General features: G+C 39.6%; 1 protein-coding gene across 1 annotated transcript; it reads right to left on the reverse strand.

Annotated features, from left to right (window-relative positions):
• Positions 1 to 474: 474 nt before the first annotated feature.
• On the reverse strand, positions 475 to 25,249 carry LOC126262868 (uncharacterized). Its single transcript, XM_049959776.1, has 5 exons — positions 25,085 to 25,249; positions 21,752 to 21,884; positions 21,329 to 21,577; positions 20,864 to 21,129; positions 475 to 984 (listed from the first exon to the last, which is right to left on the reverse strand). The coding sequence occupies exons 1-5, from the start codon at positions 25,247 to 25,249 to the stop codon at positions 475 to 477; spliced, it is 1,323 nt and encodes a 440-aa protein (XP_049815733.1).
• Positions 25,250 to 26,126: the final 877 nt, after the last annotated feature.

Genomic DNA, 26,126 nt, shown 5'->3' on the forward strand with positions numbered 1-26,126 from the left:
AGCACTCGGATTTTCTTTTACTCCCTGCAATACGCCTCAATGCAGAATCTAGTCGCTACTAGCTTGGTGGGGTGTATGTGTTATGGTATCACATGGACCTCTATATTACACATCTTAACAATAGTACTCCGCTGGAGGACGAAATGACGTTCTTTTTCTCATGGAAGACTGCATACATTGACAGAATGGTGAAATTGTATGTCAGTTCTGTACTTCGACAATAAAAGGAATCACGGTTCTTTAGCACAGCTCAGGAGGTATTAAGATCACGGTGTAATCAAAGCTATCAAGAGCAGACTCAAATGTGACTGACGTAGGAAAACAACAAAAAAGAATTCATTTTAATGATAATGCTTTATTCCTCACAATGTGTATTAACAAACTATAAAAAGTACAGCATAAAATAAAAGTATTTCTTACAACATTGTTGCATTCGTCAAAAATGCTCTTACTGTATCTAAACAGGTCTCTGACTCACAGCACACCACGAAAGGATAGGTCCACATGTAACGCAAGCAGTAATATATCCTGGAAGCAGGTTTCACACATGTGAGCGTTATCAGAAGCTCTCATGGTCACAAGGTGTTCTGTTGCTGTTTTCTGAAAATTTGATGGAGGTTTAACATTATCTGCAACCTTTGCAGTAACTTCTGCATCTCTCCTCTGACAGATATTATCCACAAAATCCCTACCCCTTGCAAGAAGCACAAACAAGCACTTGGTAAGCCACACAACATATTCAACCCATAGTTTATCTGTATCATCCCAATATTTCAACCCTCCACCACAATGCAAACACGCGGTTTCATCTCCATTAATGGCATAAAAGAATCCAGCTTCACTTAGTTTCTCAGGATGTTGCTTAATAGCTAAAGACAAACCTTTGAAAGATGCATAAAATGTTCTAGAGGTAGGATGAGCAAACCTAATCTCCCACACAGCACACACTGAACTGTATAATGATGCTGATTCAGGAGATGAATTCTGCACAAGTTACAAGTATCATACAGATCAAACAGCTCAACACACTGAATATCTCCCAACACCCTCAAACATCCACTATGTTACAGAGCGACCTGCTTTCAAAGCTCCCATCTATATACAGCATATCTTTAACGATCCAAGATGTTGACACTTCTACTCATGCGATCCTGATGTCACTTTTGGTCATGTATTCTAAATTTGCTTGTAAATGTATAGCTATCAACACTTAGTGCAACTGCGCTGTTTCTCTCTCTCTTTCTCTCTCTCTCTCTGTATGTGTGTGTGTGTGTGTGTGTGTGTGTGTGTCAGTTTCATATGTTGGCCCTCAGACCCTGCTCCAATGAATCCACCTTCAGACGCCACCTTGGACTTATCACAGTTGGATTCACCTACAAAGCCTTCCTTGCCCCTACCACTGGAGAATCCACCTTGAGATACCTTCCCAGACATATCGTGGGTGGATTTACCTTTGAACCCTATCCCAGAAATAGCACTTGGTGGCTCCACCTTTGAACCATATCCCAGCCATAATCCATAGTAGGTCCATTTCCAAACCCCATCCGGACCATAACATATGGTGGATTCACCTTCAACCATATCCCAGGTGTAATACATGCTGGATCCATCTATGAGCTATATCCTGGTCCTATCCCAAACTTACCCTGTGCTGGGAAGCCCCCCCCCCCATGTGAAACCGATATACACACATACATAAAAACAACAGTAGACTTCAGATATATTAGTGCTATGGCGAGTATGTTTTCTTTTATTCGAAATTTAATTACTTTATCTGCAAAAGTGTGATCCTCATGTGTGTGTTGTATTATGACAGTTGTTTATGAGTGGTGGTTTTTCCATGACAATTTCGATGTGTAATTAGAGCAGTGAATCATTCCTGTCACTTGTAGTAGTATATATTTAATCATGATCTGTGTGTGTTTGAAATACCTGGGCTTTTGGGTAACTGTCAGCTCAGTTTCAGGTTCTATGTGATTTTATTAATTGATAATCTGTGAGCTTTTCCAGGCAAGTGGTTGAGGGAGGAATGCTGCATTCCCATCAGTTTCAAAACCTCTCCTGGCCGGCAGTGGTGGTTCATGGAGCCTAGGGGCAATGGTCACACAACTGCAGTCCCTCCTGCCTGGTGCAGTCATGGTTCCAAGCACTCCTGCAGTCGTTTGATGGTGCATGTGATGATGCAAGTGTGTGTCTGTGTGTTTAGTGGTGGTCAGTGTTTTAAGTGAGTTTTTTTCCTGAAAAAGAGTCAGTCAATTTGATGAGATATTTCCCATCAAATATGCTAAAAGTGGCGCAGTGTTTCTGGGAGGGGAGGAGAGTGGATGGGAAGGGATCATGGTTGGGGTATTTTCCAGAAGGGGAAAAATGGATCAGAACTGAACTGGAAAGGGAATGTCAAAGAAAGTGTCCCAGGATCGGTAACCCCTTTCCCAGAGGTGTTAGGGTGGAGGAGGAGGAGGGGGAGTGGTTGGGGTTTCTCAGAAGGATGGATTATCTGCAGGAAATCATAAATCAACATCCAAGGGATCATAAACCAATTACCATAACAATAGGTTAAGGATAGGGGGAAGGGCATAATTTGCCCTCGAATGTATGCCTGCCCCTGAATATATGCAACACACACAAACAAAATGCGCCAGAGCATCTTTACTGCACTACTGTGAACTGCTCGACACCGTCTAAATGGCTGATGTAGTGTTGGTTTCTCTAGACACTGGCAGAAAGCGTACATCAGCAGCTTGTGGTCTGTTACTAAAGTGAGCTGCCGTCCCTCTAACATGTAGCGAAACTTCTTAATGGAGGTGTATGCAATGTACATTTCACGACTGTATATGGACCAGTTTCGCTGTAATGGCGGTTACTTTTGACTGAAAACGGCCAAGGGCTGCAGACACATCGACCATTAGGGCGAGAAATGCCTGTGGAACGGGTGTGCTAACAGTCTAGCTTCTGTGATGACGATCTCCACATTGTTAAATGCCAACTTGGCCTCACTATTTCACGGCAGTTTCTCCTTTGGCATTGGTGCAGAATGCCAGAATTCATTCAGTGGTCCAGCCAGGAGATCATGGTTGCAAATGAAACAATGTTAGAAATTAGTGACACCTAGAAATCACATCATTTTCTAACCATCATACACTGGGGAATATTACTATGGCTTCGACTTTCTCCTATGGCGGCGTTGTACCGTGAGCATTGGTTGTAGGCTAGGGTGCTCTGAAGATGTACTTCGACAGATTGATAAGCAGACTGTGTCCACAAAGATGAGTGAAAAAACGCCATCCACGTACACATAACAAAAATGTAGGGTATGTGCAACTTCATCCATGAAATATTGAAATGTTTGGGCTGCGTTACAAAGACCAAAAGGAATTGTAGTGAATTCAAACAGTTTGAACAGTGTGCAGATGGTGGTCTTAGTAATGTCGTCTGGTGCCACAGGAATTTGGTAAAATGCCTGTACTAAATCCAATGTATCAAAAATACATTTACCATGGACATTTGAAACGTCCCCTTTTGACAATTTTTACATAACTGTGCTTAAACTGACGCACAATATTTTTTTAGCGCAACGCGATCTGACTTTCAATAATCTCTACAAGAGAATGGCCCTGACTAACATTAACCTGTACTTTTCAGAAATCACTTACCTCACAAAAATCTTGGTTACTCCCACTACTACAATACAGCAAGCGCCACTACTGCCAGCTAAATAAAAGATTCAAACTATGGAAGGCACTAACTACTGATAGGGATAGTTAGCAAATGAAAGATATTAATAGAGAACAAACAATGTATTTACCTTGATATCATGACAAATTACAAAACTCCGCCATCTCTCTCCCCACATCCACCACTGCTGGCGGCTCACCTCCAACTGCCCAGCGCTACGCGCTGTTCACAGCCAGCTGCCTAACACTACAATGGTTGAGTATTACAACAATGCAAAGCAGCCACAGACTGCACACGGCACAGCCGGTGATTTTCATACTTAGGTGGCGTTACCAATAAAAAACCTAAACAGCCTACTTACATAGCCCCCATGCTCCCCACAAAAAAAATTTTACAAATTGGGTTGGGCAGTGGGCAATACATATTTGTTAAAATTTTTCATAATCGTAATTACAATAACAAATAAATCAAATGCACACACTTATTGATACAATGTTGGTCAAAAGCTAAAATTTTCTCACAGTCCCTAAAGACAGTCCTGATCATTCATCACATTGCAGTGTTTTTCTCAAAGTCTGAGCAGTAAAAGACAATGCACACAGACGTAGTGGATTTCCATGCAGTCTTGAAGAAGTAGTGTTGTCCTTCCAACGGAAAGACAGTGCTGACTGTTGACATGCTGACAGGTAATGGGCCACAACAGAGCAAACCCACAACAGAGTCAGTCGAAGTTTTGAAGAGTATTGGTGTGTAGGTCATCACAGAGCAGACCCACTGTAGTCCTGGTAGAGATTACGGTATTGGTGGGCCACCAGAGGTGCAGACCCACTGTAGTCCTTGTAGAGATGGCTAGCAGCCATCTGTTATGACTGTGCAGGTACACAATCACCATTGAAGAGTCTTGCGGACAATATAGCAAGTCCATAACCACCACTTGTGCACTCACAAAGTTTTTGGAATTGTCCTTAGAACCAGCAATGCTGTTATCCAGTCCCTTGCTGAATTATTAACACACGTGCAAACACTAACAGTCCCTACTTGTCACATATTGTCCATATATTATGACCAACAAAAACGTGTGCAGTGAAATGTAACTTACAAGTTACTTAATTTGATGACCTGGTGTCAATTACAATTTTATAACATAAGAATACAATAACAACGGTATAAAATACATCATTAAAAACATAATAATACAGATAACATTTGTAGGAATAGGGGCTTTACAAAAGAATAGAAATAAACAAATACATCAGTGTTACAAAAATAATGACATAAGTACATACATAAAGATCAGAATAACTTTTGGAATATCAACTTCCACATGAGCATTAAAACAAAACAGAACAAATACTGTTTAAACATGTTTACAAAGTAAATAACATATTATCAATGCAAATTATATTTGAGGATCACAGTATTCCTCATCATAGTGAATGTAGCTTAGTATTAGAAGAAGAAAAAATTCTATGAAACTACACAAAGACAGGAAGAAAACAAATACACAAGGGTACACAAACACATAGTGGGATAACACAATGGAAAGGACAGGGTTCGTTTTCAGTGTAACTTTTGGGACTGCAGTATTTTGTGAACAAAACCTTTTTTTGTTCTTGGAGATCTCCCTTCGTTCCTCATTATTTCCAAAAGTCCTATCTGTACCTCTTTTCTGTATTCCAACCATAATTCTTTCAAAATAAATATGGCTCATTGTACAATACTCATTTTGGCCCTATCTGTTTCTTGCGGCTTCTCAATGCATTTCTTCCAATTCATCATAGTTAGTTTCTTATATAGTCTACCCCCTCTTAAGCTAACTTAAATCTACTGAGCTCAGATGCTAAACTATGGGACGAGGCAATGCAGCAGCACATAACAAATTAACACAAACAGCAATGACAAAAAAAACGCAGATTTGCGAAGCAAGCAGCATTAAGAAATTAGCAAAGCAATTGTAATATTACAACTAATCTAAGGCAATGTGCAACAAATAATAACAAGAAATCATTAGTAAAACTGGCTTAACAGAATAATACAAAGTCAAATTCAATAACACTATGCCTGGCAAACAGCAGCAACTGATACCTAAACATGACATAGCTCAAGCAGAAAAAATAGTACACTAAAGATAACAATGCAGATAAGGGAAATGTATAATCACATCTTAATGTCTAAGTAATTAAAGTGGTGCACCACAACAACTTATTGTAAAAAAAATATTACCATGTACTTGAAAAGAAAATTATGTGTGCAGTAACTGTTACTAGTCCCTTCTTATTGTTCTTTCCATTCCAAGAGCTCCTTTTTCGAAGAATGTGGGTCATAAAGTAATTATTTAATAGATCTGTTGACAGAAAGTGTTCACATTAGCAAATGAATTTTTTTTTTTATGAAACCAATGCTGCAACACAGCTGGAAACTAGATATCAAATGAAATAAGCAACTATGTACAAAGTAAAGCATAAAATAATCATTCAGTAGTCATGTGACATTTCATAAGTTAGAAATTCTCTCAACTCTCGTAGAAAGACGCTTGTCGTAATCAGGTGTGCAGATGTAAAAATATTTCTCGTCATTTCATTAGGCATTTCTGTCGCCATATGGCATTTCTCTCAACTAGCACGACAATAGCCGTGAAATGTTGCGATGCTTTCTACAAAGGAACGTCAAGCGAGGATAATGGCCCCCCCCTTTTTTTTTTTTTTCTCCACCTAATGGCTGTTTCTCCAGGTGGCTGGCACAGGTGGCCGCTCACAACGAATTACGTCTCGGTCACTTACCTCTCATCCCGGAATATTTACGACAGCAGTTTTCGCTACAGTGACTCATATAAAAATATTTCACAGGTCAAGAATTTGGATTACAAATCTGTAGAAACAAAATCCTATAAATATAACAGCGTCCAAAAAAAATTTTCGTCGGCATTGTGATACATTCACGCATTTACACACATTTCATAACTCTTAAAGTACGATTCTTGGTTTCCAACAACCTTTATCACAAATCAGAGTCCCTAAATCACTATTCATTACTCCTTACCTTATTACACATATACAAATTCGTCGACGCTTCTTCAATATTTCCTGTTAATGAATACGTAGCATAATCAAATAACTCATATAGCATCAGCTTCTTGACCATAAACATACCTCAGCAGCATAATACACATCGTCGTCGTAATAATAACATCATAAAACCTCAGTCAAATCTCAAAAACGTCGTAGCTTCCTCCAATAATTTCAAAACCTAAAAAAAATTCTCTGCTTATGTCAAAAGTGTCATCTGCCTCAAACGTACTTTAAAAATTATGATCCCATACCAAATACATCATTCAACGCTCTCATAGTATCACAATGGTTCCGAAAAAATATGAGCATTTCACAAAGTACAGACAAAATACAATTTCATAAGTGTGAAGGTATCCAACTGCGTAATTGCGTAAACATCTGTCATTGATGTGGTAAAATAAATGTTTGTTTCTTTGTTAAATAATCGGATAGCTGTGTAATTTGTGTGTTAGAGAAATATGGTACCGATGTGTAAAGTTGTATAAGCAAATACCATATTAGCTAGGGTTCCTTGTGTTTGCCAAACACATGGTACACAAAGTAAGCGTGTACCCCCCTGAGGATAAATGTAATTATACCCTCCGGTGTTACAAATTACAGCAATGGAATGAAATGTATCACGGAAAACTTTCTTTGCAATTTAAAAATCTTAAAAAATAAATGTTTGAAGTACAAAATTAATCACTCAAATACGTGTCCTGTAGCGCTAAACTGTGCGTCATGTTGTAAGATAATCTCTGTGGAAGTGTCGTAGTTATCGTCCTCCGAAAGCTAAGTTCTGCAGAAGTCAATGTACTTACCTGATGATACACAAAAGTGAAATGCTTTGCGTATAGATATCTTAGTTATTACGCTTATTGTTGTGATGAAGAAAGTATTGTGCTGTAACGTATTGTTGTGCTACGGAAAAGGCTGGCTCATTGTTGCTATACCACAAAAGTTACTACTAAAACATGTTTTACTTTCCAGAAGAATTCAGAAAAACTGTGCAGATATAAAACAGATACACCGCAAAAGCAACAAGGTGAATTGTGTCACACATTAGTAGCGTCGTGATATAGTCGTGTAGCTGTCAAATAGACTAACCACTGTGTCACCTGGTATCTCTCAGTAAGCACCTTGAATCCATAATGTATTTGCAAGTAAACCAATATGTTGCATTAAAAAAAAGCAGATTATCTTTCAATAAACGGTTTTACATGTGAAATGTGGTGTAAACCTTTACTCTTCCTAGTACGCAGAGTTTCAACTTCAACGCAATTATCATGTGGTATACGTCGGATTCTGTATGGTCCATTGTAAACTAGAAAGAATTTGTGACTCAAGTGTTTCTTCTTATGTGACAATGAATGAGCTTTAATGAGAACTTTCTGACCAATATACAATTTCTTTGCATTTGCTTTTCCGTGTAGTTTTCTCCTTTTGTCTGCTGCAGATTTTATATTTTTAAGAGCCAAATCAATTATGTCTTTGTGTCGAAGTTTACGTGTATTCGGGAAAGGTACAAGCTCTCTGATTCTGTTCGGTGGTTTTTCATTCTTCAGCACAAGAGTAGGTGGTAAAGCAGTGGAGTCATGAGGCATTTCATTCAGCACGTTTTGAAATAAGTGTAAATATCTGTCCCAATGCTGATGCTTTCTGTGACAATAAAGTCTGCAAAGCTTATTGATTTCTTTCATAATCCGTTCGGAGGGGTTACAATGTGGTGAATACAATGAAATAAAAACAGGTTTGATTTTATGGTTGCGAAGCATGCGAGACCAAACAGCAGATCTGAATTGCGGTCCGTTATCTGAAATGACTTTACTAATGTGTCCAACTTCACGTAAGAAATTTTTAACAAAGGCGTTGGATACAGATCGTCCAGTGGCTTTACGTAACGGAGTGAAAGAAACAAATTTGGAAGTAAGTTCAACAGCGACTAGAACGTACGAAAATCCATTCGATGTTCTGACAAGGGGTCCCAATAGATCATCTGCAGCAAATTCTTTTAATTTAGAAGGAATAATAGGAAACAACGGAGCACGATGTGAGACAGTAGATGGTTTCGCCTTTTGACAAAGTTTACAAATAGACAAGACTCTTCGAATTCTCTTTTCCATATTGTTAAAATAACAAGTCGTTCGAAGAATATGATAACATTTTCGTGGACCAAAATGTGCGTAGCTGAAATGAATGTACCAAATGAGCTTATTAACAAAATCGTCAGGAATGCAAAGTACCCATAGCTTGTCATCAACAGTGCAGCGTTTAAACAGTATGTTGTTTCTAACCAGATAATAATGCCGAATCTGTGTGTGTGTCTTTTCATGCCATTTGCTTTTGATGTCTTTCCAAATCGGATCTTTATCTTGTTCATGAGCAATGTCCTTTAAAGATGTGGTGATGAAGTTTTCAAAGGCGACTTTCTGAATGTAAAGAATACTGAAATTTTTCTCGAGGTTGCCTTCTGTGTTACTTTTCTCAAGCCCAGCCGGTGCGCGTGACAGTGCGTCCGCAACAATGTTCTCCTTGCCGGGAATGTAGACTATTGTGAAGTGGAATTCTTGCAGAAACAATGCCCAACGTTTTAACCTGTCATGATTTAATTTTGAAGACATAAGAAATTGTAATGCACGATGATCACTGTATACTTTTACGTGCTTACCAGAAAGAAAGAAACGGAATTTGTTAAATGCCCAAACGATAGCTAAAGCTTCTAATTCAGTAACGGAATAATTTTTTTCAGATTTTGTTAGCACTCGGCTAGCAAAAGCAATGGTTTTCTGAACAGTAGTGTCATTTTCTGTGGCTTCTTGAAATAAATGGGCACCAAGACCGACTTTAGAAGAATCCGTGCTAAGGCAGAACTCTTGTGACAGATCTGGATGAGCTAGAATTGGCGCGTTAAGTAGCGATTCTTTCAAAGAATTGAATTCCAACTGTGCTTGTTCGTCCCAGTTCCAAATAGTATTTTTTCCAGTGAGAGAACAAAGTTTTGGTGTAACAAGGATATGCATATTCAGAAAACGACGGTAAAAATTTACGAGACCTAGAAAACTACGGACTTGTCTTTTTGTGGATGGAACTGGAATGGCTCTGATTGCTTCTAACTTTTCAGGATCCGGCTGAATGCCTTCAGAAGAAATAATATGTCCCAAAAACCTCACCTTTGACCTACCGAATTCAGACTTTTCCAAGTTAACTGTAATTCCAGATTCTGCAAAAATACGTAACAAACTGTTGAGGATGCGATTATGTTGTTCCCATGAGGTTTCTGCTATCAGAATATCGTCCACATATAAGGTGATGTGACGTTTTAAGAACTCAGGTAATATGGAATTTAGCCCGCGAATGAATGCTGCTGAAGAAATGTTCAAACCAAAAGGAAGTTTCCGAAACTGATAACAAACGCCGAAACAAAGGAAAGCTGTGTATTTTCTACATTCTGGATGAAGTTCGATCTGATAAAAGCTGGATCTGAGATCAATGGAAGACAACACGTTTACACCATTAAAATTTTGAAGAAGTTCTTCCAACGTTTGCGGCCTGTCTGTTTCAGGAATAATGATAGTATTGATTTGTCTCGAATCTAAGACAAGCCTGATCGATCCATTTTTCTTCTCAACAACATGTAATGGATTGTTGTATGAGCTTACTGCAGGCTCAATAATGCCCTCGTCAAGCATAGATTGTATTTCTGTTCTAACACGGTCCCTATAATGCGCCGGAATTACGTATGGTCTAACACAAAATTTAGTATGCTCACGAACACGAAATTGGTATTGAAATCCCTTGATTGTTCCTGTTTTGTGAGTAAAAACTGTGGAATGTGCTTGTAAAATCTCAAAAAGGTCTTGCCTATCATTGTCATTACAATTCTCAATTGTTTGAATTTTATTCTGAATTAACTCATTAGTATCAAATGCGCCGTCGATATCACCCCTGTCAGTACTTGCAGAGTGATTGTTAGTGTCAAGTTCCGTCGAAAATTCCGAACTGTTGTCTAACAGGAGGTAAAGCCGATTAATTTCTTCGTCATGGTTTGAGAGCCAATCTTCAAATTTCAAAGCTACTGACTTACCTTCTTTTTCTAAACTTATTTCAGCATCGTGAAAGCTTAAGATTGCTTTGTATTCATTCAAAAAGTCTACTCCCAGTATAATTTCCGTCGACAATAATGGAACAATGAGAAAGTTCATAGAGAAGCTGTGGCTTTGGCAAAAGAATTCTAAGTTGGTTTGTTGGCGTACATCTACACTTTTTCCAAAGATTGCACCTTGTAATTTAATCTTACGTAATGGAAGTATGGGGCAATCGTTCGATTTGTTGCATTTGCTAAAAGCTGTTTCACTAATTACTGAAATGGGACTGCCAGAGTCAAGTACTGCCGTAAATTTTACGTTATTTACTGTAATGTGAATCACAGGATATGCAATGTTGTTATGTTTTACGTCGTGTTCTTGGAGTAAGATGTCCCTAATGTCTTCCATTTTTACGTAATTACTAGCTACGGCAGCTGCGTCGTTAGTGTCATAAGAACGTTTTGTGGCTGCCAGCGGTGTGAGTCATTGCCTATTGTCTCTCTGTTGTCGCGCGTCGTTATTGGGATTTGGAGACCTAACTTCTACAAATTCACCGTGACGAGAGGGCCCTGCCCTGTTTAAATCCCGCCAGTTCTGATGCAATTCAGGTCTGTCGTTACGATCACATCGTCTGTCGTCATGTCGGTAGTTTCTGTGGTTTCTTTCTTGTCGGTTAAGTGGTGGAGAATTTCTCCCTGAATCGTAACTGCGCGCTGGACCGTTGCGTCTAAAGTTATTCTGTCCCTCGTAATAATAATTGTTTTGGTTCCCATATTGTCTGTTTCTCTGATTGTCTCTGTGATAGTCATTACCGCGGAGAGGTGATCTTTCCCTGTAATTATTACTACTCTGCCAACGGTTGTTATACGGGTGGTGTCTGTTTCGGTCACGATTTGTGTTGTGAGAATAGCCTTGTCGCGTCCAGTTATTATTTCTTTCATCGCGGAATTGCGACGGATGTGATCTGTAATTGTTGTGCTCGTGCGTTCCGCGATTGTCAGTGTCAATTTCTAGTTCTTGTAAGAGTCCTTGAAATGCTTCAATGTCGTCTTTGCAACGTCCTGCCAAAATAATATGTCGCAAATGTTCAGGCAGTTTGATTAAGCAAATGCGGATGAGTTCTGAGGGGCTGTATGGGTTTGACAGGTACTGATTCTTGTGCAACATGTCTTCAAAATATTTCACAAGACTGGAAAATTCAGATTGTTCGAAATGTTTCATCATTATGATGCTATGTTTTACTCGGTCTTGTGTAGCTTGAGACCAATATGCTGAGAGGAAGGCATGATAAAATTCTCCTTCACTGTGACAATCGTGAATGACCGATCGCATTCTTACAGCTGGTTCATTTTCTAAATAGCCACACATAAATTCTAATCTGTGCTCTAATGACCAGTTGGGAGGAAAACAATGAGAGAATTGATGGAGCCACGCTTGTGGATGAATGTCGTTGCCAGAATTCTTAAATGTTTTGAATTTACGTGTAGTAATGAACAGCTTATAGTCAAAGTCATCATGTCGGCGAGTCGCATATCGGTCATTATTACGTCGTTTCGGCGGTTCCATCTCAAAATTCGGTGTGCCTTGCCAATTTCTGTCATAATTTCCGAAGTGTCCTGTGTTATTATTTTGTGGCTGTTCCATATTGCTAAGTCCCTCTTCCCGTATTGGGGCGCGAGTGTCCTCCGAAATACGTAATTCTTGTACTACCTGTGTCAGCTGATCTTGTACTTCGCGGATTTCTCTTTGGTGTTGCGTATTAATTTGATTCTGATTTTGTTTGAATTTCCTAATTTGTTCGCACTCTTCTGTGTCATTAAAGACTACCGGTTTTGTGTCATTCAGATTATCATCTACCTTCGTAGATAAATTATTTAGCTGATCCGAAAGTTCAACTACTTTCTCTGATAATGTACTAATTTCCTCCATGTGTCTTTCTACTGTGTCTTTTAAGTTTTCCTGGGTTTTTGCAAGTTGCGTAACCGAATCGGTAGATGCAACTGAGTCAAATTTAGCTTGCAAGGTCTCATGATTTTCATGAACAGTAGTTTGCAGTTCTTTTATGGCTACTTCGTGATTCTGTAGTGCATTTTCATGCCGCGAAAAAATAGGTTGGAAATGCTCACAAATTTGTGTTTTTACGTCGTTACAGACTTTTTGACATTTCGATTCAATGTGATGTAACTCATTAGTTAAATCCTCACGTGTTTGTTCAAGAATTTGCTCCAATGAGTCTAACTTTTGAAGCTGTTGCTGTGTTTGACTCTGATTTTGTTCCATTTGTTTCTGATTTTGTTCCATTTGTTTCTGATTTTGTTCGATTGTGTCTAATTTTTGAAGATTTTGTCCCATTTGTTTCTGATTTTGTTCGAGCGTTGTGTCTAACTTTTGAAGCTTTTGTTGTGTTTGTCCCATTTGTTGTATTAATTGTAATAACAATGCACTGGTGTCTGGAACATGTTCCTCAGTGCTTTTCGGCAGTGAATTTGCACCGGAAACATTCACATTTTGACAAGCAGAAAATGTGTCTTGACTCATTTGAGAAAACGGTGAGGACCCAAATCCTGAATTCACAGCATTTGCGAGATTGTTTCCTGTCGTTTCGGATTCCTGAGGCGAGCTGTCGCCGACCGATCGATCGATAATGCTTCCCTGTTCTCTAATTGTTTCGCTGTCTACACCATTGTTTGCAGCCCGCTCCATTTCCCTATGCACAGCTACCAAATTATTACTTTGAACATCTGTTAATTCATTACACAGTGGTGCTGGCAAGCTACGCTCGTCGTCACTATTATTTCTCAGTTTGTTTTGGAGCCTAGTGTTACGTTTTTCACACGCCATTATTGTCACAGTATTTCACACGACAACACAGAAAAACACAATTTGAAGAGCAAAAATAAGAAAACACATTAACATAGCACTGAAAATAATATCTAGTTAATTGCAAGCGCAGCTGCGAAATACTTGCTGCAAATCTACATGCATGCCACAACTGTTTTACTGTACAACAATGAAAAACTACAACTACAAGGAAATTCTCTCTATAATTACGCGCTAGCAATAAACAAAATCTACACTAATTACACAAACTACAAGGAAAAAATCAGAAGATTCCAGTGAGGTATCCTCGGCTAAGGGTCGACATATGAAACGTCCCCTTTTGAACAATATACACGACTGTCCTTAACCTGACACACAATATTTATAGCGCAACGCAATCTGACTTTCCACACACAATATTTTGTTAACGCAACGCAATCTGACTTTCAAAATTCTCTACAAGAGAATTGCCCTGACTAACATTAACCTGTACTTTTCAGAAATCACTTACCTCACAAAAATCTTGGTTACTCCCACTACTACAATACAGCAAGCGCCACTACTGCCAGCTAAATAAAAGATTCAAACTATGGAAGGCACTAACTACTGATAGGGATAGTTAGCAAATGAAAGATATTAATAGAGAACAAACAATGTATTTACCTTGATATCATGACAAATTACAAAACTCCGCCATCTCTCTCCCCACATCCACCACTGCTGGCGGCTCACCTCCAACTGCCCAGCGCTACGCGCTGTTCACAGCCAGCTGCCTAACACTACAATGGTTGAGTATTACAACAATGCAAAGCAGCCACAGACTGCACACGGCACAGCCGGTGATTTTCATACTTAGGTGGCGTTACCAATAAAAAAACCTAAACAGCCTACTTACACATTGAATACAAAATCTTCGATATGATCAGATACTGGTCAGGGATGGTTCTGGCGTCCAGCTGTCTATAATCTCTACATGGATCTTCTTTCGATCCACATGTGATGGAGAGACCTGCTAGTGCTTAATGGTGGCAGTGTGGACCCATTGGTGGCGAAAAGGTGCAGCCATCACAATTTCGGTAAAGCAGACGGGCAGATGGATAAACTAACACATTAGTATCTTTGTCTACAAGGAACTGTAGCTTTGTATTATGCTCTGTCACGAATTGTGAATGGCTCGCATGTGGAGCACCAGTGGCCTTCATGACTGACTTCCTGTTGTTTCCCTTCTCACATGGTGAACTGCACTCCCACACCTTTGAAGTGTAACTGTCAGTTTTACCATCAGTCTCTTGCTGAAGAGAGTGAGTGGCTGCGCTTTGCTGCTGGGCGGTGGCGACTGGACTGGCGACTGGTATTCTGAGTTCGTAAGGCAGAAACTTACGCAGTGAACACAGTGATCTGTGTTTGTAATCTGTTGAGGGTGTTACCTGCCTGAGGCTGTAGGTAAACTGTGGTGATGCATATGGACAGATACATCTCCGCTATGTGATCTGAAGATTGTGAGAACCCAACCAACTCGTTAGCACACACAGTTAATAACTTCTGTGTGTTACGTGGCAGGCATGATAAATAAATGTTCCTCCGGATGTCTTCGTTAACAGCATTGCTTGCTAACGTACGCAGGCGCCGCAGTACGATGGAGAGCCGTCACCTAGCTCCTCAGCAGGGAGCAGCTTCTGCTTCTCCAGTCTCTCCACCTCAGATTGCAAGAGGCGGATAATCAGGGTGTCCTTGATCGTTGTGTAGGGATCAACGCTTGCTGGTGACGCCAGAATGTCTTGCAATTTCATGGCCTTACGTTTGTTGAGCTCTCTAATATCGTAGCTATACTTTGTGTGGTCTGCAATTACATACACTAAAAAAAATTAGCTTTCTAACTCCACAAACCACAGGACATGTTTCTTCTGCCAAAACAATGGCAGTTTTACCATCACAAGATTGATTACTGCACCTGTAAGCACTTCTGCAGTTGGTAGCCGGTCTGACTTGCGGAATTACAGTGACAAAGATGCGAAAGATGCATCACGTGGTTGGCGTAAATGTTCCTTACTTAATGTGACATGGCATTACTGACGCATCAGTGACGGACGAATATCATGTTGAGGTCACCAATTGTTGTAGGTTTAATAAATTGACATTTGAAACTATCCTGTAACTCAGTCGACGTTTTTTCAGACACAGAATCAAATGAGATTAATTACAAAACAGAGAGAAAATATAAACCGCAGAGTGATTGTTTCAGAGACAATCACCGCACAGCGTAATCACTTGCACGTGTAGCATTACACTTCATTTAACGCTGTGGTTCAGTCGCATACCCTGTAAACAGCACAAAGAAAAAATGCACAGATAAATCATAAGCTTTTGGTTGCTTGGACACACACACCTTTACGTGATGTGGCATGTTACAAACCTAATCTTCCCTTAACAGTTGCATATTGCCTCTCGCTACTGGCGTACTTATATACAACAACACTCAATCGTGGCCAGCAAAACATTAGAATCTCAGTGCTCTTTGGCTGCGGGTAATAATCAAACAGTGTATCTCGCTTCTGGCTAAGTTTAAGAAAACATAAAATTCTTTGCTGCAACAGGAGTGAGCTCAGTGAGAATAGGTTAGCTTCTGATGTTAGCAGGCAAAGTCACAGTTTCCAGTGTCTGTGCATGCACATGCAGATACTGCAGTATATATAATATTGTAGAAGTATACACTTGGTATAGGCAGTTGATTACACTGTGCAATAATGAAAATGTAAATCGAATGAAAATAGCTGATTCCTATCAGTTCTAATGTGCTGATCGCGAATATCACAGAGACAATTCAAAATTAGCTCTAGTTTTCATTTTATACTGTTTTATTATGATGAGATAAATATATATGGATTTGTATGGTAAGTTTAAAATCAAATATTATAGTGGTTTGTCAAAGTCATAATAACAAGTAAAAATGGATTATGTTTTTGTCCCTGGTCTTACTTGTGTGCAATATTTTGGATATAAACATTTTAGTGATCTTTTTGTCTCCCTCCTCTTCAACTGCAGTGACTTTATTAATGCATGTAATACGTTTTGCACGTTTGTTTCCAGATTAATCACCAGTTGTTCAAGTTGACTGCTTCTGAAGTGAACAAAAATGCCACAGGTTTGTGTTAACAGTGCGGACACATTTTGGTATGTGTGTGAAGTGACATTTGCTTCACAAAACAGCAAATAACTCTATTGATTAAAAAAGCTTATAGTTGTTAGATTGGGTGCAAAATTGGTGATCAGGATAAAACCTGGGCTCCACATGTGATCTGCAACACTTGTGCCAGCAACCTCAGAAATTGGATGCATGGGAAAGGACATTCAGTGCCCTTTGCAGTGTCCATCATCTGGTGTGAGCCAATTAACCATGTCAGTGATTGCTACTTTTGTATGTTTCCTCCTATCAAGAAGGGAATGTCTAAGAAGAAGCAGCAGGCACTGATCTATCCTCACATTCCATCTGCCATTAGACCAGTATGCGGGATTTCAGAAAAAAATTAATGGTGGCCCTCAACTATGTACCCACAGACTCAGAGTTGAAATATTAAAAGTTTTGGCTGGTTTCGTTGTCTATGGGCTGGGATACGTAGTTGCCGCATTATATGCCATATACTGCTGCGTCTACAGTATACAAATGAATACACACATGAATCAAAAGGTGGAAGGTTCCTATCACTCGGCAATTGCGACTTTTGAATGTAACATAGAAATTCATAAATGAAAGATTGCAATTAAATAAAATCTTCAGGTACTATTTTAACGACTTAATGATGAGTACGATATCAGGAGTACCTTTAAGAATGTCATTTATTACTGCAAAACACTTATTGGAGTAAATGGTCCTGCATTTAAATAAAATATAAGTTGAATAACAGGGAAACAATAGAATCCTACTTCACGTAGTTAGCTATGAACGACAACATAGCTCACAAAATATTCACTTCTAAACACATACTACATCTTCACTGCAGAAGCCATGGAAATCTCACAAGTGCATAAGTCAGCACTACGAAATATTTCTATCTCCCGCGACCACGTGCAAACTGCTCAAGTATTTCCTGCGGCCGTCCGTCGCGCCTTCCCGTCCAACACTCCTCCACCTGTGCACTACACATGCTCACACGGATTTTAGCACGAAGTATTGATCAACTCACATCAGTCTTTTGACCAAGTGCCTCGCAGAAATCGTGTCTACCTCTGAATTCCGAGCTCCACCGTTTATAGTGACAAATTTGTCTACAACGAAAACCAAAAGTAGAAACCCATCAACAAACCATTTCCCAAATCCAACCAGGATCCTCGGTAAGGATTCCCTCCAGCGGAAAACGGTACTTTAGGAACAAAGTCACAAGGCAAACGACTGAATCACAGTAAGCTCAAATTCTCACAAGGTCTATTTAATTGACTTTAATAAATCCTTCCTACCTCCATGCACCAAAAAATGCGTGCATACACAATTACAATTTTAATGCCCATCAAATTGACCACTAAATTCTTCGCCACACACTTATAAAAAGCATAAACCAATACATATTGTACTTAAATCCACGAGGTCACTGACCTCCACACACCCTCAGTGCCTAAACTTCTCCCTCTTGCACACTTACAGTGCCACAATAAACTAACAAATTACTAATGAATCCCCAAGTAAAACATATAAAATTATCCCTCCAAAATTACTACCACTAATTACAAATTAGAACAGCTTTTCATTTCTCCCATTTCTCTATAAACAGCCTCAACTCCGTCACCTTTATTATACCCAAAGGTTTTCCTGAGAAAGGATATTTTAAACGGTATGCATTTGGGTGAGGGTACTCTGCCACAATAAATGGTCCATAGTATAACTCAAATAATTTCCTTATCTCCCCGTCCACTTCGCTGGAACGCTCTTTGGTGCGCACAAGCACTTTGTCCCCCACTTTGTACTTCATCTGTTTGTATCGCCCATTGTGTCGCCCTTTCCTTTCAGAGGCTAACTTTTTCATGCGGGCTGTCACTGGCTGCTCTCTTTCAGCAGCTGATTCAGCTTTCCGCGGCGGGAATTCTACCGTTTCTATGAGTAGGAACATTGGTTTCACCCTGGTCATGACTTCCAAAGGTGAGTACCCCGTAGCCTTACTTTTTATGCTCTTGAGTATGTCCTCAAACAAGCTCATGTACTCCACCCACTTGGAATGACGATTGCTGCCATACGTCCTACATAAACGTCCTTCTTCCCACCTATACCTTTCACATGGGTTGCTCGCTGGTTGGTAGACGGATATACGGATATGTTGCACACCCTGGTCGTTCATGAACGTGTTTCGATCGTTCGGAGTAAACTGTGATCCGTTGTCAGACAACAGCCTTACTTGTTTTACAATATTCTTGAAGAAAGCCTTCTTCGGTTTGGCGATCAGAGTTTCATTATTCGCTTTCCGTATCAGATACAGGTGAATGAACTTAGAGAACACATCCACCACAACAAAGATGTATTTCATGCCACCGCGTCGTGTGGGTAGTGGGCCACAATCGTCCACAGCCAATAAATCGCCCACTGTAGTAGGTATAATGCTTTGCATTTCCCCCTGTTGCGCGGTAGTGCAATATTTGACCCGTTGGCAACGGTCGCACCCCGCCAGCTGCACACGGACCCACCGGGCCAGGTTGTTTACGTGGGCGTATTTCTCGATGATCTCAGTGTACTTTTCGGCCCCGTAATGTCCGTGAGTTAAATGGACGTAGTCTATTAACTGTTCCACATAACTATTGGGAAAACACAGTCTCAGTTTGTCCGTCTCTTTATCTTTCCGCCGGAATAACACTCCCTTGTGTATCTTAAATTATTTGAGTATTTTCTAGTATTTTGCTGTCGAAATTCACCTTAATGTGTTTCAGTTCAGGATTGCCGTTTTGTGCTAGCCACATACCTTTGCACACCGCACGAATTTCTGTCTCTCTCGCTACCCCCTTCATATACAGTAGCTTAAAGTCGTTCAGCTCATTCCTTCCATCGTCTTTCCCCCCCTGGTAATCTGAACAGAGCATCGGCAACACAATTTTCTGTACCCTCGATGTAGCGGATTTCGTATTCGAATTGCTGCGTGAATATTGCCCAACGTATTAAGCAGTCGTTCAGTATCCTGCAGTCTTACAGATAACTCAGCGCCTTGTGGTCCGACAACACTGTCACTTCTCTGCACTCTAAATACATACGGAATTTCTTAAATCGGTGCACGATCGCGAGCATCTCCTTCTCTGAATTGCTGTATCCCCGTTCGTGCTTATTTAGCATGCGGCTGGAGAATGCCACACTATGGTGTTCAATTTTTCCATCGACTAGCTTTTACCGAAATAGCGTAGAACCTATTCCATAGTCCGAACTGTCCGACGCTAAATACAAAGGGAAATTCATATCTGGGTAGTACAACATCTTACTATTGCACAATTTATCTTTTATACCCTGGAATTCCATTTCACATTCCTCGGTCCACCTCCAAGCTGAATTTTTCTTCAACAATTTGCCTAAATGCGGAATATTCATTCCTTCCTCCCCCAAGAATTTTCTATAGAAACCGCACAATCCCAAGCATGACTTCAGTTGTTTCCTACTTTTGGGTCTATTACATTCGGCAATGGACTTTAATTTTTCGGAACTAGGTAAAATTCCATCAGAAGTATTGATATGCCCCAGGAATTGAATTTGTGCTCGAACAAACTCACATTTTGCGAGCTTTAAAGTCATTCCATCTCGTCTCAGAGCCATGAGTACCTCCTCCAAAACTTGACAATGCTCATTCCACGTTTCTGTAGTGATCAATATATCATCTACGTATATCACGAGTTTGCTCATTAGACTCTCCCCCAGGACATGACTCAACGCTCTTACAAAAACTGCCCCAGAAATTGTTAAGTCCGAATGGCACTACCCTAAACCGGTAGCTTCGCACTTCAAAAAGGAAAGAAGTGTACCATCTGCTTTCCTCTGCCAATGGGATCTGCCAAAATCCCAAGGTCATATCAACACTGGACATTAAGTTAATATTATTAAAATCCTGCAGCAGTTCCTCCTTTGGTCTAATTTATTACTTTATTTATTTTTCTCCCATCTAATACAATTCTGACTGAGTTATCAAGTTTTTTAACAATAACGTTAGGACTGCAGTAATCGCTCCTTCATTGTTCGACTGTACCCCAATCCAACATTTGTTTTAATCGAACTCTGACAGCATCCCAATCATCTATAGGTATTATATACAGTTTGCACTTTATTGGTTCGTGAGGTTTCATTTTTATAGAGTACTCGAGATCGGTAACATTATCAGGTCGATCCGAGAATACATCCTCGTAGCCGTACAACAACCCACACAACACTTTCTTTTCCCCTTCTGATATACCCTTGACTGCATCAATAACTTCCTTAATTCTGTTATGCATATCGACTTCCTCACTCCAAGCCTCAGTAACTACAGCATGAACAATCTGATTTTCACCTGTTAAAAGTCTTTAAAAATTTTACTTTTTTCGTTCTGAAATTCAAATTCTAGACATTTCCCTACACAATTAAGCGAAGTATTATATTCGCGCTGGAAGTCAGTTCCTAAAATTACCTCCTTTACTAGACCACTAAATTTTCTGTTAGTTCTTCCACATCTTTCGCCGATTCACTACCCACAGAATTCACAACTTTACTGTTTTTCCCCTCCAAAATATCGACACTTGCAGCTTCAACAAAATTACACATCAATTCACTGTTAAACACTTTATCTTCCTGACATAATACATTGATGCCAAAGCTGTCATCACCATAAATATTCATCTCAGCAACCTTATCTGCTGATACACCATTTAAATCACTACATAAATTCACATCAGGAACCTTACTTTCCTCCATCAACAAATTAACTTTATGTGAATCGTACACAACTTTATCCTCTGCCACTACATTACACAAATTGCTGCTACCTTGTCATACAATTTTGGGGCTTCCAGACTTGCTACATTCCGCTGTGATTGGACAAAAATCAGCACACAGTGCTATTTCTACACACTTTTCATCCAAATTAGCCCCCGATCCTACTTTACATACATTCTTACATTCATACTCAGACAAACGTTTTAGATCCACACATTCATCAATAAGTTTCATTTCGCGTTCATTCGTCATTAGAAGCGCACAAATTCCTTCCTCCGAAGTATCAATACCAGTAGCTTTCACATCATTACATGAATTCCCATTACTCTGTTCCTTTAAACAGAAATCATCTATCTCTGCTGATACATTTTTAACTTCAACTGCTGGTGAGATCAATGCTAAGCCACCCTTAGTAACATTGACACTTTCCGCCAAAACACAATCACCCTTGCTTTCAGCTGGCGGTACCAAATACTACAACACCTTCCTTACTGCAATTGCTACTACTTCCTAATACCTCTTCAGAACTCTCCACACAATTTGCTTTCACAAAATTCATCTCCTCTTTAACTTCTTTTTGAACCACTGAATCTTTCCATTCATCACCATTCACACACTCATTCATCACACATTCATAACTTACATCATTCCCTGCAAATTTATTCCGATTACTTTTACTTAAATCTCTCACAAATCTATGCTTCTGCCGTTCGCGCCTGCTTTTATTGAAAGAGCCACCTATATAACCTTCCTCTTTAACATACTCCATATTACGTATTTGTTTCCTTTCTCCAAACCTATCAACATTTCTACCATTACCATTATCTACAGACCTTTTCATCGCCTATTCAGATCACTATACCTGGATCTGAGATGTGGCAAACATTAGTTTCCCGACTGGTTGTTACGTGACTGCACTTAGCGCGAATTTCCCCCATCAAATCTATGTTCTTTATTTGTGTCCTGTTCGCGGAAGATATCACTGCTGTTCATTCTCCAACCATTCTGCTCATTCCAGTTACGATTTTCCTGTCCAGCACTCATCCTCCTGTGCGACCCGATGCTCCTCCCCCACTTCCTTACCGTCTCTCCATTGACTTCAGTGTTCGTCTACCGTAGTAACGAGCGCTGTGATTGGCTAGAGCGCTCCCGCCATGTCTCCAAGCCAACGCACACTCACAAACATATTGAAACATATACGAAATACTGGATTTACATTTAAATAACTTGAAATTAAATAAATATTCCTACAGCTGCACCATAAACACGCTCTAGCACACATTATTAAATACATAAACAAATCAAATAATCATATATCAAAGGAATAAAACAAAAGTAGGCCATTAGGCTAATGTCTTTGTCCTGTCTAAAACACAGTAAATATTTGACCAATTTCTTCATGAATAGTATATATCGGATATAAACAAAGACATAGACGAATAAATATATTTATAAGCATGCTGCAAACGTTGTTTCGTGTCACTGTGGGGTACTTATGACCTGACGTGATCAATAGTAATCGGCCATTTTGCGCTCCAATAACTCATGTACTATTCAAGTTACATGCCTGTAATTCATACAAATGTAAGTTTACACTAATAGCTTTCTAAAGATATGTCGATCGACAAAATCGGACGAGCCGTTTACATTTTGGAAACTCGTTGCTGGGTGTTACTTGTATAATTTACAGTCAGATACTAAATTTTAGACTAATGAAGATACTGAAAATCTGATTACACCATCAGAATTGTCGTGCAAATTATGATAATGTACATGTGTCTTTTTAAGGTATCATGATTCCTCTGGCTATTATTAATTTCTACATGAACTGTGAAATGTCTGCCATTATGGTTTCACAAAGTCCACCATCTTTGGCACTCCCAGAATACAAAACTCCTTCATCGACACAAAGCACAGTCCTTGACACAGTGTCAACATGGAATTCCCAGCCACGTGGTCGGCCTGGACCACGCACTTAGGCTACCCCTCTCTTCTCTTCTTCAGTAGCTCTACAGCCCTTGCTGAGCCTTGGCTTCTTCAACAATCTTCCTCCACACTTCTCGGTTATTTGCTGCTTTTTTCCACCCCCGGACTCCCATATTGCTGATATCCATTATTACCTCATCGATCCATCTTCTTCTAGGTCTCCCTTTTCGCCAAACTGAATGGATCATACCTTTCATCATTTTCTTTGGAATTCTATCCTCTGTCATTCTCTCCAAGTGTCCTAGCCATCGTATTCGCTGTGATTTAACAAATTTTACTATGTCCCTGCCTTGTATTAACTCCTGTAATTCAGCATTGTAACGTATTCTCCAGCCTTCTTCCTCCCTTATTGGCCCATAGATTTTGCGTAGTATTTTCCGCTCAATGCTTCTTAGAGCATTTTTATCGTGTTCTGTCAACGTCCATACCTCTGAGCCGTATGTGATAACTGGGCAGACTAGGGAATTATATATTAGCAATTTAGTTTTTCTTGTAACAAGGCTACTTTTGAAAAGCTGCATATTTGCAAAGTAAGCTCTGTTTCCTGCTTGTATTCTTTCCCTTATAGCCTTTCCAATACTGTTATCATTTGTTATTAGGGCTCCCAAGTAGTTAAAAAAGGACACTCCATTGAAGCATTTCCCATTGATGTTTAGGTTTTTAGGGGTTCTTCTGGCCTCAGATTGTGACATTACCATATATTTTGTTTTGTTTACATTTACTATGAGGCCAATTTTTAAGGCTTCTGTTTCCATTGCCCAGTATGTTTCTAGGAGTGTATTGGTATTTCTTCCTACTATAGCAATGTCATCAGCGTATGCACATATCTGGCTAGTTTTCATAAATATGGTGTCTCTTTTGTTGATTTTATTTACTGCACTATGCAGGGCAATGTTGAATAGGACAGTGGAGAGACTATCCCCTTGCTTCACACCTTTATTAAAGTCAAAGCTTTCACTTGTTCTGCTAAGGACCTTTACTTTTGCTCTTGTGTCTGTCACTGTCATTCTGATTAGTCTTATTAATTTAGCAGATATACCAACTTCTTTCAGTACTCTGTATAGTTCTTGCCGATTTATGCTGTCAAAGGTTTGTTTGAAATCGATGAATAAGAAATGCAGATCTATATCATATTCATAGAACTTTTCCATCATTTGCCTTATCACAAATATTTGATCAGTAGTTCCTCTGCCCGGTCGAAAGCCACACTGATATTCCCCTAGTATGCATTCTGCACACTTCTGTATCCTTTCGTTTAATATACTTGTGAAGATCTTATAAGCTGTACTTAGGAGTGTTACACCTCTATAGTTTTCACATGCTGTTCTGTCCCCTTTCTTATAAATGGGGACTATTATTCCAATTTTCCAATTATCTGGCATAGTTTCTGTTTCCCATATATCTGATATTAATGTGTGCAGTTCCTTTATTACAGCCTCACCACCAGTTTTTATTAATTCAGCAATTATGCTGTCTTCCCCAGGGGCTCGATTGTTTTTTGACTTGTGCACAGCCTGGGAGACCTCTTGTAGTGTTGGTTTTCTTGCCTCATTGGTTTCATTGTCTACTTCCAGCTCCACTCTTCCCTCCTGTGCAGCTGTCTCTTCATCTTCTAGGCTGGTGCTTAGTGTATCTTTGAAATATTCTGCCCATCTTCCCACTATCTGTTCTTCCTCCCTTATCATTTTCCCATCTTTACTGGAACAGGCCATTGTTTTTGGTTGGAATCTATTCTTCATTTTGCCTACGGCATGATAGAACTTTCTTATTTCACTCTGTTCCTTTAGTTCTTCTAGTTCTTGAAATTTCTTCTTATTCCACTCTCTTTTCTTTCTCTTGCACAGTCTGTTAGCTCTTCTCCTTAATTCTCTATATTGTTCCACATTATTTCTGGTTTCTCTCTGTAGCATTTTTGTTCTTGCCCTGTTCTTTTCCTCTATTGCTGACCTGCAATCTTCATCAAACCACTCCTGGGTTCTTCTGTTCCTTCTTATGCCTATTATTTCCTCTGCAGCATCCTTAATGGCTTTTTCAAACCTGTTCCACCTTTCATCTACTCCTACTGTGGTCTCTTCATTGCTCAACTTTCTGCTAAGTGTTACTTGGTATTTTTTTACTTCATCAGGGATGTTCAGTTGGTCTGTATTCCATTTCATCATCTTTCCCATTCTGTTGCCATTTGTTAGTGACAGTTTCTCTCTCAAGACTGATTTTATCAGAAAGTGGTCTGAATCACAGTTTGGTCCTCTGCAGCTCCGTACATCCGTAACTGACGTGGAGTGGCGTGCAATCACTAAAATATGATCAATCTGATTGACTACTCCATTGGCTGCAGACTTCCAAGTACCCAGATGGATCCTTTTATGTGGAAAGCAGGTACTTTTGATAATCATATTATTCCTTGCTGCGAATTGGCATAGTAAGTCTCCATTCTCATTGTTTTCTTCATGTAGTGAATATTTTCCAGAAACTCCATACAGATGTTCATTCCTCCCTATTTTTGCATTAAAATCTCCTATTACTAGCATCAGGTCATATTTAGGTACTGCACAGCATACTTTTTCCAAGTCTTCGTAGAACTGTTCTTTA

This window comes from Schistocerca nitens, chromosome 1, assembly GCF_023898315.1.
Source record: "Schistocerca nitens isolate TAMUIC-IGC-003100 chromosome 1, iqSchNite1.1, whole genome shotgun sequence".
Taxonomy (NCBI): domain Eukaryota; kingdom Metazoa; phylum Arthropoda; class Insecta; order Orthoptera; family Acrididae; genus Schistocerca; species Schistocerca nitens.

Excerpts from the sequence above, each read along its gene's own strand:
- LOC126262868 (XM_049959776.1), bottom strand. The coding sequence starts at position 25,249 with ATGGCCTGTTCCAGTAAAGATGGGAAAATGATAAGGGAGGAAGAACAG. Across the intron at positions 21,885-25,084 it reads TAGACAATGAAACCAATGAG|GAACAGAGTAATGGGAATTC; the intron begins GCAAGAAAACCA and ends TTCTGTTTAAAG. Across the intron at positions 985-20,863 it reads CTATAGATGATTGGGATGCT|AATTCATCTCCTGAATCAGC; the intron begins GTCAGAGTTCGA and ends TAACTTGTGCAG.